This window comes from Vanessa atalanta, chromosome 3 (genome assembly GCF_905147765.1).
Source record: "Vanessa atalanta chromosome 3, ilVanAtal1.2, whole genome shotgun sequence".
Lineage (NCBI taxonomy): Eukaryota > Metazoa > Arthropoda > Insecta > Lepidoptera > Nymphalidae > Vanessa > Vanessa atalanta.
The window spans coordinates 932,842-947,659 of record NC_061873.1 but is presented as its reverse complement, the minus strand read 5'-3'; the positions used below and the strand labels follow the sequence as shown (position 1 = coordinate 947,659).

Here is a 14,818-nt window from a genome sequence, read left to right as displayed (position 1 = left end):
GCAAAATATTTGATACCATTTACACATGTGTAACATATTACCTCTCGCGTTCCCGAAATCTGCGAGAATGGTTTCGGAAGAATGTAACAGGAAGCTGGGAAAGCAAGCGCTTTTTGATTTGACTGTAAGGCTCGCTTTTTTATTTTCTTTTTTTTTTAAATATATCGAACTTTTTTAAATATTTTGTATTAAAAATATACAAAATCGTTCTTTAATATATTTTTTTAAATTATACCAGTACTTAACAATTTCGATATTAAAATATATATAAATTACTACTAAATCATATATACAAATATGTGTACCTAAATATATATTTCTATAGAACACAAAGGTCTCAAATTATAAAAATAAAACAAGGTTTACAAGAAAACATAATATATTTTATTACAGGCGTGATAGATAATTCAACATCAAGGGTCCGGGCGATGCTCGCCGTCATAAATAAATTAAATCACAATGTATAACAGATAAATAAATTTAATTCCATATATTCTCGCGTGCCTCTTTGGTTTCTACTAGCTAAGTTAAAATTAATTTTATTTACATTTTTCCTCTTAAATATGACGCGGCGTTAAAAGTAAACTCGACGCAATTCTGTCTATAACATTGTGCACTTTATGTATGGTTATTTCATTTTCAAAGCGAGGTGCACTAAGACTAGAGTTTATGATACAAATCGAACGCTTCTATTTGATTTATTTTACCATAGAGCCGTTTTAATTACAATACAAACGAATAATATTTTCAAATTTCTTTAAAGTAATACCGCATCATTTAGATGTATAATAATAACCTTGTTAAGGCAACATTCCACTATTATAAAACCTCTTTGGTTTCGAACGACACCCTGTCCAGTCCTATATACACGTTACACAAAAGTGGTCCCTATTTACACATCATAAGAGTCTCTTTTTCACTTTCCGCGACTTGCGGTCTATATAGCGCTTCAAACCGACCAGCTGCAGCGCTAGTCAGATATAAAGGTAGTCGTTTTTCGTTTCTCTGCAATAACTTATATTGGGAAACTTGTAAACTGGACTGTATCTTTTATCGCCTTCCGATTCGAGAGACAGGGCGGATAACGCCCTGGAGGGCTCGTCGTCGTCCTGAGAGGATCCCGTGGGAGAAGGCAGGGGGGGCGGGACGGCGCGCGGCGGGAGCGGCGGCGCGCGCGGGTTGCGCCGCACGCGGAAGTGACACTCGCTGTCCTGCGGCCACGCGCGTTGCACCAGCAATGGAAGGTCATCTGGGTGTAACTTCCGCTCGTACTCTTGGGACGTGCAGACCTGAATAGACAAAGAGGGACATTAGGCACACATTATTGGAACTCGAATAGCTTAGAGAGTGAGTTCGATTGCAGTGACTATACTATTAACGCTATCTGCCATGTGGTCATTTTCGCCCCAAGAAGAAAAGACACAAACCATGATGTTATTATTACTGACATACATAGTTTAAGGACATACAACAAACAACAGTAAATATTACAATTGGTGCTGATAAGTTCTAAGAATATAAAGGTCAAAGTTAATATAGCGAAATAAATAATTTAGAGCAACAGCTACAACAAGGCAAGTTGGAAATTATTAGCACTACCGCCGACAGTTTTATTTTTTTGATGACCCTCCTAATCTCAGCAGCCATATTACTAATAAGAGGCAATATAATAGTCAATTTCTTACCTCATAAAGAGAAAATCTTTCGACGCCCTCGGTGGAATCGTAGCAGTGCAGCAGTATCGCCAGCAGCTCGTCGGCAGTAGTCCGCTCGCTGGTGAGGAGACACTTGTATTTCGAAGAAGACATCAACGCCGAGTCGTATATCTTAACCAACCCTCCAGGTCGCATTTGTAGTGAGAATCTGAAAATAAAAAATTATCATTTATGATTTTTTTGTTACGAAAGTATTTAAGCTGGAAATGCTATGTATGTGAATCTTGAGACTTGTAATTGTCATGTATATTTTATTATCGTTTTGTTCGTTAATTTGTAAATGATTTGTATGCGTGTTGTGTGTATTTGCAGTAAATAAAAATTATATCTACACTTTTAATAAAAATTCTAAAATGACTACCTAAAGGAAAAACGTTATTTTTTTCTTTAATATTTCATAAAAACTGTTGTGTAAAGATGTAGATTTAATAAAACTCAGCAAAGATAACAAAAGATACATAAACGCCTTTCTAAAATCATTGTTTAAAGTGCAATGATATAATTTTCAGTCAGAGAGCTTGGTCATGAAAAAAAACGAATGTCAATCATGTTTTTCGTAAATATTTACTTCTAAGGTTTTTATTGTAAGTATTTAAAGCATATATTTTATGTAGAGCTCAGTTTTCGAAACCGAATTATCAAATCAAAGCAAGCACCGTTCATTTTTTATTCGCTTATTTTAAACTAATTGGAAATAAAAATAAATTATTAAACATTTTTTACGAAACAACGCAATAAAAAACACACACAATACACGATAGTGTTAGTCCAATAAGGTCTTATACTTCAAAGTAAAAAAAGATCCGTAATAGATAACAAATATGTTACGATTAAATACGACTTTTATTGCGATTGATCTATTTCGAATATTTGTCTTCTGAATAATGATATGTTTAGGTAGCTGTATGTGTTGTGACTCGTAAATCTGTAGCGGATCACTCGTAATTGCCGTAAACCACTCGACGGCGTTTCTTTACATAGTTTACGGTCGACCGTTCTATTTATAGTGTAAAATATCGAATATATATATTTCTTTAAACTACTCTTTCCTTACTGTCTGTATACTATTTACTATATTATGTATTATTTTGTTAATATTTTAAGTGGGTATCGTATTTACCTATGACATTTTGGCTTCACTTGTAACTAACATCAGTGTGTAAACCAATCTAGTAAGTCCATTTCAGGCTAATTAGAATGCTGATTATCGTGGAACAAGGACTTGGAGAATAGAACTCTTAAATGGTAGAAGTACGTTGTTTGGGCTCATTTGTTTTTATTGACCTACACTCACATAATAGATAGAAGTTGCTTAGCAATGTTTCGTCAGTATTTTTGATTTATCGTTAAAATTATTACAACAAATAAAGTCCTAATAAGATTTTAATGATACATAATTTATTAAAGCAATCCTACTATTGATAAAAATTAATTAATGCGTTATAATTAAATCCCACAAGTCGAACATAAGATCCAGGAAGCTGACTGTCATAAAAAGCCAGTTCGCCTTGCATATATTAAACGAGCAAAAAGATTTTAATTTCAATTCCTCGTAATATCAAACACATTTCAGAACAAACAAACTATAAGACTTAATTGTATAATTAACGCAGTGAATCGTCGTGTGAATATTTTAAATAGTAATGTAGAAAAATTATTAATATTATCATATATACATATAATATACTATCCACGCATCTAAAAAAATTAATATATTTTTAATACGTTTTATTGAATTCAAATTATGTTTATATACCTATATTTATATAAATTGTGCATACGTAGTGTTGTCCTATATTGTAATTATTTATTATTAATTAATATTTTCGTTGTAGTGTTTTTTAATTTAAATTTTTATTTTATCGATAGTTGTTTTTTTTTTAATTGGGGTTTTGTTCTTAAATAGTACATAGGTATTTTAAGAGTATCATAATTATTATGTAATACATAGTATGTATATATATACATTTATATTAATTTATATCACAAATACGACACTCGAAACACATTAAGGTACAATGAGTTAAAAATTTGGCGAACGGCAACGTTTCACTATGAAGTATGTATTTTTTAAATATCGAATCATTCAAAGCGCGACTTCTGCCCAGTCTACCTTAAAATCCAGAAGAAGTAAGAAGAGCCATACGCAAAAAGCAACTTTAATGCATACCATGCACCAATAAATTAAAAAAAAATTGTAAAATACTTCACGTACAGTTACGACACTTAAAAGTTATCGTATTAACACAGATATACAATTTATGTCAAAATATTATTACAAGAAAGATTCTGAGTGATGTCGCACGTAACGCGATACATTCGGTCAATAAAGTGTTAAGGAGTTTTTAAAACTTTTTATTACGTCTAGCTGCTATGTTTACGGGACAGGAATAGACGGCCGGAAGGGAAGAAGGGACAAAACGAATCTTTTTCGAGAACGCTAGCCGGTGCCGGTGGTCCGGCGACGAAAGTTAACGGGGTTTTATAAGTTTTGTTTACGCGATTCTTTGACGTTTTCGTCATGAAAGTGTAATCGAAATTAGCCTCATTAGATACTATAGTTTATTGTTTAGTATAACAATCAATACCCTCCTTCGTTCACTTCCCTAGAATAGAATATTCTAGATTAATATTGATCCCCAATAGCGTCAACTTGGCTGGTACAAATAATACTGGATTTTCTGTTAAAAACCTACTAGTGCAATACATACTTATTCCTGTATTGGGAGTCAATAAAAACAAATTGAACAAAAACATAATACATTTAATTCATTCATTCGAATAAGTTTTACATTAAAAAAAACAATCCATCAATCGTTACATACAAGAATTCGTCGGCATCCGCTTATTTATATTCGAAAAATCACTTCAGCTCGATCATTCGAATATCCTTAGCATAAATATAATCCATCTATCTAATTAAAACTCAACTCTCTTCTTATTAAACTTGTAACGCGAATTGATTAATTACGATAAAATATGTACGTATATTTAAAATAAAGTCAATGTTCTTAGTTAGATAAAAAATAATAAAACCATATCAACTTCGATCAGTAATCATTCCGAGTTGAAGTAACTTTATTAATCAATTAATATAAATTATTGTTCATGAATGAATGATTAATTAGTATTATTCATTACACATACAATATTTCTTAACATTTGCAAAACGGGTTGTGAAATCTGATTGTTGCAAGTATCATTAATTTTTAAAGTTTGATAGATTGTGTAGGAAAAACACGGTGTATTATGATTACGTATATGGATTCATTATTTTTATTCACGGATTTTTTTTTTTCTGTGGCCAAGGTGCATAAATTTAAAGTTTCGAAGTTCGAAGAAGATTTTATTAAAACGTATGTATATTCTATACCAAATTACAGGAGTGTTAAAGGCAAAAAAATTGGACATTAAATTAAAGCGTTATTATAGGTCGAGATGTTAAATAATCTATGGTATCCATTATGGATTCGCGAAAGAATGGCGTTTCCAAAATCCGCGAAGTTGGTATTGATTTGTTTATAATAAAACAGTATGCCGCTGAACTACTTGTAGTAAAGATAAAATAATCTAGAACTATGCACTACAAGTGCATTATATAGCAGAGCTATTAGCAAATCACTTGGAATATCTTTGTTTATTTATTTCTACTCGTTCGAATAGACTGTGCATCGTTACAATAAAAAGTTTCGTACGCAAGAAGGTTTTAAGTCAGTCAAGTGCACGCTTCAATTAAATTTTTGATGAAAATACGGCATACTTACAAATACGCACGCGTGGGAAATGTTCTTCTATTATTAAAAAAACATTCGTAAGTCATTTCTCAAGCTGTCAATTGCGGATGGCAACTTGATATCTTTCTACAAGTAGAGGAAACCATTTACAAAAAATGAATTTACCGGTACAAATAAAATTGTGAACACAGAATGAGTTTAGTGTTTATTAGTAAATGTATTCAATAAATTTAAGAACAACAGTACACCTCTTTTTTCCTTTTTTTTGTATGTAGACGGGCAAATGGTTTACCTGGTGGTAAATGGTCACTACTGTTTAAAGATTAGCGACGAATAAAATTTTAACCACATCCTACGTAAGACACCAACCTTGGTAAGAGATGTTATGTTCCATGTGGCTGTAGTTACGCTGTCTTAAATAGAATGAAACTCAAGACATTTATCCAAAAATTGTGACGAAAAGATCGCTCTTTTAGTGATATAATGGTCCATAACGTTCGATATTTTGTTTATTTAATTTACTCGTTTGGTTTACAATTATTTCTATTGTATTCTATTCTAAAGTATTATTCTAAGATAACGTAAACTAAACATGCAACGCTGAGGTCTTGAACTCTCCTAATTATCATTCAATTGTCTCGTTACTGGGACAAGACTGTAATTATTCGCGGTTACAGCACCAACAGGCGAAGTCTTCGACCGAAATCTAAATAATCAATAAATTATATTCGTAATATCTATGCATGTCATCTCATTGCCAGCAGATTCAGAGCCGTCTCCGTCTTATCTACAAACAAATTATAACTGAACCTCATATAAAGGTTACTAATAAACAATACCTTAAAATAATTTTTTAACGAATTTCGTAAAAGTAACAACTTCTAAATGTACCACCATTGGGCAACAGCCTCCTGTTAATGAACGTTTGAATCTTATTTAACCACGCTCCATTACGAATCATACAAATGTGGCCGAATTTCTACATACGGATATTTCCGGATATATCCAGATTTGAACTGGCCGTCGTTAAGTAAAATTCACTTGTTCCATCTAGTCTTTGGTCAATCGCGGCTCTATTCGGTGAAGCTTATTTATTATCATATATCACCATCTTAGTAATGCATATATGTACATACTATAGGTCAAGGTTAATTCTATGTATTGATATACATATTCACAAAAATAAACCACGATATCGTACTCAGCTCTCGCTATATTCGGCTAACATTCTTCAAAACTTCAAACCTAAGAAATTCTTATATTTTTATATTATTTTATTATATCGGTAGGCGGACGAGCAAATGAGCCACCTGAGGGTGAGTGGTCACCACCGCCCATAGTCAATGGCGTTGTAAGAAATATTAACCATTCCTTACACCACCAATGCGCCACCAACCTTAGGAACTAAGATGTTACGTCTCTTGTAGTTACACTGGCTCACTCACCCTCCAAACCGGAACACAACAATACTGAGTACAATATTTTGGATTATTATTTCATTTATGCGGAGAGTGGAATAAACTTGGTATTTAAAGCGATATCTAAGTTCACTTCAGGTAATAAACATTATCAGGTAATAAATATTAACAGGTCTTGTATACGAATATCGCCAAATAATTAAAATTTTTTACCTATATTCTAACAAAATATCGATGTTTATATATATTAAGACTGTTTATATATCAAAATGTCTTGGTTATAAATACTTCATTTCATTATATATATATAGTGATATTTATATTAAATTTATTTTATTGTTAGTACTTCGTGAATTTATTTTAGGTGTGTGTGTGTGTATGTATGTGTGTAGCCTGAAAAGCAAAAGTACCAGGAAAATATAAATAATGAAGAACTTACTTTGAATAGCCCTTTGGGTGGCACGCTTGTAGCGCCGCCGGTCGCGCATCATCGTCCAACACCAATGTGGTCCTCAGACCAGCAGCCCGCACTCTAACTTCCATGCTCAAATAGAAAAGTCTCGGGTCCCGATGACGCATCCTAAACTTGCTGAGAAGTGTTGCAACCACCTCCTTGGCGCGGGTGCCCCACGTGACGGAGAGGGTCTTGTATTCGATATCGGGTCGGAGGCATCGAGCGTACACTTTTATTGTCGTCTGAAATTAAAAAAAAAACACAAATTATTACTCCACTTTCAATGTTTATACCAATAACATAAATTTATTTTTTTATAATTATTTATGAAATTCTTTACAGAACCCTCTGTATTTAAAACTCTTTGTTTCCATATTATGGTGGTTTTAAATAATATAATTTTAATGTTAAACTCGTAAAAGCACCCCTCGAGTGCTATGTTATATGAGACGTCACTAGGTAACCAATACGACGGAAAAAGCCGCCATGTTGAAAAATCTAATGAATCTTGTATATCATATAAATATGTCATAGTCAAGTATTTATTTTTGTTTTGTAGTCTATAATACACTTTAATTATAAACTCAAAATGTATTGCATATGTCATAAATGAATCTAAAGAAAATATAGAACGGATTTTCTTTGATATATGTAAGTTTAATAAACATTTCACACATCCATTTAAACCAGTTGATTTACTTTTGAGAAGAACAGCAAGCTCCAACCCCAGCGAAAATTAAAGGCTCGGACAACTGTGAGCCCGTTATTAAATAATAAAAAAAAAGTTTATTGTTTCATAAAAAAGTAATTTAATTCAGAAATATATTAAGAGATTAATCTATAGAAGATAGCTGTTTTATACAAGAGGAAACAGGACATGAAGTAAAATGCAAAAAAAAGTAAAGACAACATCTGGTTGGTGGACCGAGAGAATCTCGCTTTGTCCTCGTTTGGAGAAAGATATTGACCATAACAGTATAAGTAATACGATGGAAAGGATTAGTGAATTGCCGTGCAGCCGGATTTGTTACAAATATTAAACTGTTTTGCTACTTGTTACTTTTTTCCACCAATTAAATCAATAAGAAACGACCAATCAAATTTTCTACGGTTTGATAATAATCTTAGGAAAGTAAGACAAGAAGAATTACGTGACCAAAACCGTAAAAAAAACTCACAATAGGTAATAATGAAATGTCAGCTTCTTACGGTAGTATTATTGTTACTTTGTTTTATTATAAAACAGTCAAAAGTTGCTCATTAAATTCCTATAATTATATCAATCAATCATTGTATAAATTAACCTTTTTAAAATATTTTTTAAAATAAAATTTGTGCATTTTTGGTAGCCATTTGGAAGCTATTGGGCTCATGGCGTTAATAAAATTAGTCGGTATGACATACTAAGAGCCGGCCAAGTATCCGCTCATACCGCGGTTTCCTGTGGACCAATGGATGTCACAAACCACAAGACTACAGTATAAAACCGGAGAAAAAGCCTTGTAAATAATACATACCTTTGTCTCTTAAAATATATCGAATTTATAATAAAAAAAGGATAATTCTGTAGAACGAAACCACTGACGTAAAGAATTTTGTTGTAACGTTTTGCAATGTTCGGAACTTAAGCTAATATTTGATATTTTAAAATATTTACTAGGTATAATACAAATGTCAAAAACTCAGCGAAATATCTATCATTGATACGTAGATCGCTAAATATGTTCGACTGAATCATCCTAGATTATACCAGACCATTCTATCATAAAAATCACAGCTATTTTTTATTAGACATAATATAGGGAAAATTGGAAAAGAAAATTATTCTTAAGCATTAAAGCGAATCAATATTCAATATATAGGTTTACTACCTAGAACGCACATAAGCTACGTTGGAATTTTCTATAATTCAATGGCAATTTAACTTTGCAAAGTAGAATCTTTACGACGCGGTCGCCAACTACCTTATTAAATTATTACTCAACGTAACAGAATGCAAGGATTGCAGAAAATCAGGTTCCCACGCGCGCTTGCGAACTTGAAAACACTAAGTTGCAAACTTTATAACAACTATTATAATCACTGATGAAAAACCCACTAAAGTTAATGAATAAATTTAAAAAAAAATGTGGAATTTATTTAAAACGAAAAACTTACGTGAATATTATGGGGATGGAAAGCTAAACGCATTCGCGGTGCCGGCACCGGCGCTTGCGCAGCCATGACGCGTGCGCACGTGGAGCTGCGCGATCGACACTGAGCTACGGAACTACGCCCCGACTCTGGTCACGGAAGTGAGCCCTAACCCGAGGGGTAAGCCGATACACCTGTTGCGCCCCATCACAATGACAGGAAACCCATGCAAAGTACATGGAATTGCAACAGTTGATGGCGAAGTATTGATTTTGATATTATTTTACAAGAGAGCTATCCGATAACGCGGCACATGTAAGCTACATTATACATCTGAACATAGCACTCCACAAACAAGACTGGACACTCTGGTATGAAAAATCGCCTGTCATAACTATAACTACAAATAATAGTGATGTATAAAATCGATAAAAGAAAGTGTCGGTAAAAGTAGCCAGCGTGACGTTGTCTCGAAGGAAACAGAAAAAGTTTAAGCGGAAGACTTCGAAACGCATCTCCAACAAGTTTACCTTCCGTACACATTCTAGATTCCAATTTAGATTCAATTATTTACGTTTGAAAAGGTACCAGTTATGTGCACTGCGTCAGAAGATATTAAATGATATTTTTTTAATAATGTTTTTTTTTTATCGAAGAATCATCAATATCAGGCTTAGAATGTACTTATGTTTACATTATATACATGTGTGTATGTAACTGTATTTCGTATAGGAGTACTTTATTCTTTGTTTTTTACGGGTATTTCCCATATTGCCATACGACAATTATCACTGCCATTGAACAATAACTGTTAACGGTTATTATTTTCGAGCAATGTAGCTAGTAAATATGCCAATCATAGGAATAACACGTCGAATTCGGATTTAAGTTTTTTCAATAGAGTTTAGTAATTTCAGGCTTCTATATTGACAGCATAGTAATCGAAATTCGAAAATTACAAAATTGAAATTTAAAAATTTGACATCTGTGTTTATTTGCGTTTTGTTTATGAGTTATTTGTTGTTATTTATTCTTGGTTGGGGTAATATAACTCTACCTTTAAAAAAAAAAAATTACTCTACCCTCCATAAGATTAACATATATGATATGATATAGATAAGTTGTATATCAACAATAAGAAATAAATATAATGAATGAATATATCAATAAGTACATTAAGTACGGTACTCAGAAAAGTAAACAAGATCCAATTGTGAATTTAATTTCGACTCTTTAATGTTTCAGAATTTCTACGTACTGTTTACAAAAGTACAGATATTCATTTTCTCTCCTAAGTAATAAGGTTGAGGTTAGTTTTACAGTTCGTTGTTATATCATTATTCATGAATGACAAAAAACCATTAGTCACTGTATTAAATAACAATTTTTCACCAGAACTCAGGCCCTTAAAATCACCGACGCGGGCGCACTCTAATGACGTTACGCGCTATCGTACCGTGACAGTTTACATGCACGTGCGCGCGCGAAGTCTGACATTACGCTCTGATAGTGCGATACTTGTCAAATAGATGGCGCTACGATGGACGGATTTCTTATTTTAAATAGAATTTAATATTATTATTTAATAGGTTATTTTGTACAATTGTTTAAGGAAAACATGTAAATATATATTAAAGAAAATAAGTGAGTCAATTGCAAAGGATTCCAAATTAGTTATTTACATTTCGTTAACTATGTTGTCAAGAGAATCGTTTAATCGAAGCGATAATGATTATCATAAAATATAGTTACACTTTAAGGGTCAATAGACGAGGGTCAATAAACAGAGCATACTAGATCGATTACTATCGTAATCACAACTGCTAGCGATTATGCGCCAGCATTACGACAGCTATACGAGGAAAGCAACAATCTTATTCCAAGGTATTAAAGTCTATAGTACCACTATTTTTAATTGGTCAAAGTTACGAGGTTAAATTTTAAATGACACGGCCTGTAATAATCTATAAAATAAAATAGAACATTTAGTTCTGTTTAAAAATTTATATAATACAATATTTCACGCTTTTTAATACTATTTTACACCAACAAGTGGCATACTTGGTGGCAGAGCTTTGTGCAAGCCCGTCTAGGTAGTTACCACCCACTCATCATATATTTTACCGCCAAATGGCAACACTTAGTATTGTTGTGTTCCGGTTTGAAGGATGAGTTAGCCAGTGAACTACAGGCACGCGGGACATAAAAGTCTCAGTTCCCTAGGGAAGTGGCGCATTGGCGATGTAAGGAATGGTTGAGGTTACCACTATCTATGCTATAAAAAAAGGAAAGTTAAAGAGATATCAAGCTATATTTATAATGATATTAAATATCAATTTATGATATATCCACAAAAGGAATGATTTAATTGTATTATTTCCTAAAAATGTACCCGACGGATGTTTAAGCTAATACTTGCATTTAATTATAATGACAACTACAATTCTTGTTTATAATATAATTAATATCTGTTTTACGTAATTACAGCACAGTGCAGACATATTACATATTCTGACGATTATTTCTAGACATGTAACTAAATTGTCCTGCATCTGTAGCAACTAATAAATTTTCAAATTACTAATGACTAATTTTCTTTTAACAATTGTCCTTCCAGGACAATATAATTTTTATTATATTATAAATATAGTACATTTTATAATATTAATAACCGCTTAATACCATTAAACATAAACACGATGTATTTATAAAAATCCTAAACAAAACGACAGGACGCCCTAAATTGGGCGAATGAGGTGTGACGACAAGTCAGGAAATTAGGAAATGTAAATAATTAACATCAAATTGAACCTTAATCCCCTGCAAATAGAGGTGATCGTTTGGGATTAAAATATACGCACAGAAAGAGTTGGTTTAATTTGTGCATCCGGCGGGATTCCGATCTGCAGCCAATCATTCGTGATTAGTGGGGAAACGGCAAAGGAATCGTGTTTCTATAAGTTCTTTTTATCTCATCACATGAAAGGAATGTGTGTGATATAAAAATCGATTCTACACTGTAAAGTTCAGGAAGCTACGAGATGAATTACGAACTCTTAATAAAGTTAGAACCAAAAAGGTTAATCGCAGACCTGAAGTCCATAACTTAGTAATCGACACTTTTATTTTACTATAAATGCGAAAGTATCTTTGTCTGTCTGTGTGTTACGCTATCGCTGCCAAACCACTGAACGGAATTTGATGTGATAATTTGGTATAAAGCAAGTTTAAACCCCACGGAAGGATATAGAATACTTTTTTATAAATATCACCGGAAATGCGTATATAACGTATTATTTTACTTTTTTAAATTTAAAATTGATACGCAAAGGTCGCTTACGGAGAGTAGTGGAAATAACATAATAAATTTATAATTGGAATTATCTTTAAATAAAAGTTATGGATTTTCTGGTTTTGAGACTTATTAATTGCAGATGAATGAAATTTAAGTCTATTTTGGTGTCTCTCGGATGAATTACAAACAGTTGCAAAAACTATAACAAGTGAAGGAACGCCCCTTAACAAGAATATATGTATAATAGCTATATAACGTAATATATGTACTCGTAAATATAATAAAGTGTGCGTAAACGAGGATATTATTAAGGTTATGTTCATTGTATACAATTAGCGGGAAATTATAGCGGAAACACGCATTGTGGTCAATTACACTTTCCATATTTAGACATAATAATAATTTTTTAAATAGAATTTATAATAAGTTATCAATTATCGAGCGGAGATGTCTCAGTGGTTAGAACATGTGAATCTTAGCTGACGATCACGGGTTCAAATCCAGACAAGCATCAGTAATTTCTTACAAGTTTAATTTTTACAACGCATCCTCATAATTGCCATAATATTTGTATCCACCAAACCATATTAGAGAAGCGTGATGGAATATGCTCCAAGCCCTTCCTCCTTAGCTTATCAGTGGGACAAACTTTTTTTTTTATATACAATAACTTAACATAAGTATATACATATTTAATTGTAACATATACTTTTTTACTGAAGATCAAGTTTATTTATGGAATAGTATTATAAGCATAATAGGTTATATTTATAATTAGTTTAGGGTAATGGATAAGTCCCAAACCTGACTTTTAAGTGGAAAAAAGACACAGACACAAACAGTTGTGCAACTTTTTCAGGCTGTTATGTTATATATGTATATATACAGTATATAATTTAAAACTCTCCGCTTTGATCGCCAGTTTATATCCTATTCTTAGAAGAATGTACCTTCAGCAAAACATTGAACTAGAAATAGTGAAGTAAAAATCTTCAAACAGCAGAAAATACTTGATGTGTTTCGTCAACGCATCGAAACAGTTTTTCTACAGGCAACGTAAACACATTTCGGTATTCCAAATCGAAGTTTAACGAGTGGCTTCCAAAAAGTCCACCGAGATTAAATAACGTCAGTTTGTTTCACCAGTTGCGCCCACTTGTCTGTTCATTAAGTATTTTAAAATAGATCATCGAGATTCAATATAACATAACATTGTTGAGATAAACGTCACTGTGACGTAGTGATGTCAATATTGTATAAAATATGTTCTTTTTTTATTTATTTATCATTTCTACAACTAAAGTGTGATGTGATATCACTTTTTAGTAGGGACTTGTGCAAGCCCGTCTGAAAAGTATCTCCCATCGCATATTTTGTCGCCAATCAGCAACTTAATATTGAAGGATGATTCGACCAGTGTAACTATAGGTACGATGGACGTAACATCTTAAATTGTCACGGTTGTTGACGCTTGGACGATGTAAGTGATAGTTAATAATTATTACAGTCTCAATATCTGGGCGATGGCTAATTTACCTTCAAGTTGCTTTTCCCAGTCTATTAATAAAGTCCCTTATAATCATTCGAGTACTGTAGGTACATATTAAATTTATTCAAATATAATAACACACCAGCTGTTAGCAATTCGCATGTGAAATATTTAAAAAAACATATTGTTCAGTCTTTAAGTGCAATTTGAATGAACGATGGAATGTAAATAAAACAAGAGATCCATTCATTATTCAGTCTCACCTGGCGTAGGCGTTACGTCTCAATCGGACAGATGGTGACAGCCGCTATACTTTGTGTACGAAACTATTCATTTCAAATTGTATATCTGAATTATGCTTAAGATAAAATTCAACGAGCTAAATAGGTTTTGACGTAAGAAAATTATTTTAAATTACAATTAAGATAAATCGTTATCTGTTCGAATTAGTGCGAGTATGATTTAAAAAAATTCGTTTTGTAAGTATTTTAATTAATGATTATAGTTATACATATGTCAAATCAAATTTACTTCAAACAAAAAAATTACGAGAAAAAATGTTATTCTTCCCTGAGAACCT

At 32.4% G+C, this 14,818-nt stretch overlaps 1 protein-coding gene across 2 annotated transcripts in view; it reads right to left on the bottom strand.

Annotated features, from left to right (window-relative positions):
* Positions 1–361: 361 nt before the first annotated feature.
* LOC125077418 overlaps positions 362–14,818 on the bottom strand; it is a 66,741-nt gene continuing 52,284 nt past the window's right edge. Inside the window, exons 1-4 of one of the 2 annotated variants that reach the window (XM_047689368.1) lie at positions 9,479–9,764; positions 7,307–7,563; positions 1,686–1,863; positions 362–1,289 (exon numbers count right to left, since the gene is read on the bottom strand). In XM_047689368.1, the coding sequence (XP_047545324.1) occupies positions 975–1,289; positions 1,686–1,863; positions 7,307–7,563; positions 9,479–9,544 (816 nt within the window). In that variant the 5' untranslated portion in view covers positions 9,545–9,764 and the 3' untranslated portion in view covers positions 362–974. Of the gene's footprint in view, positions 1,290–1,685; positions 1,864–7,306; positions 7,564–9,478; positions 9,765–14,818 lie in introns of those variants that run through there. The other variant, XM_047689367.1, reaches the window with a different exon arrangement.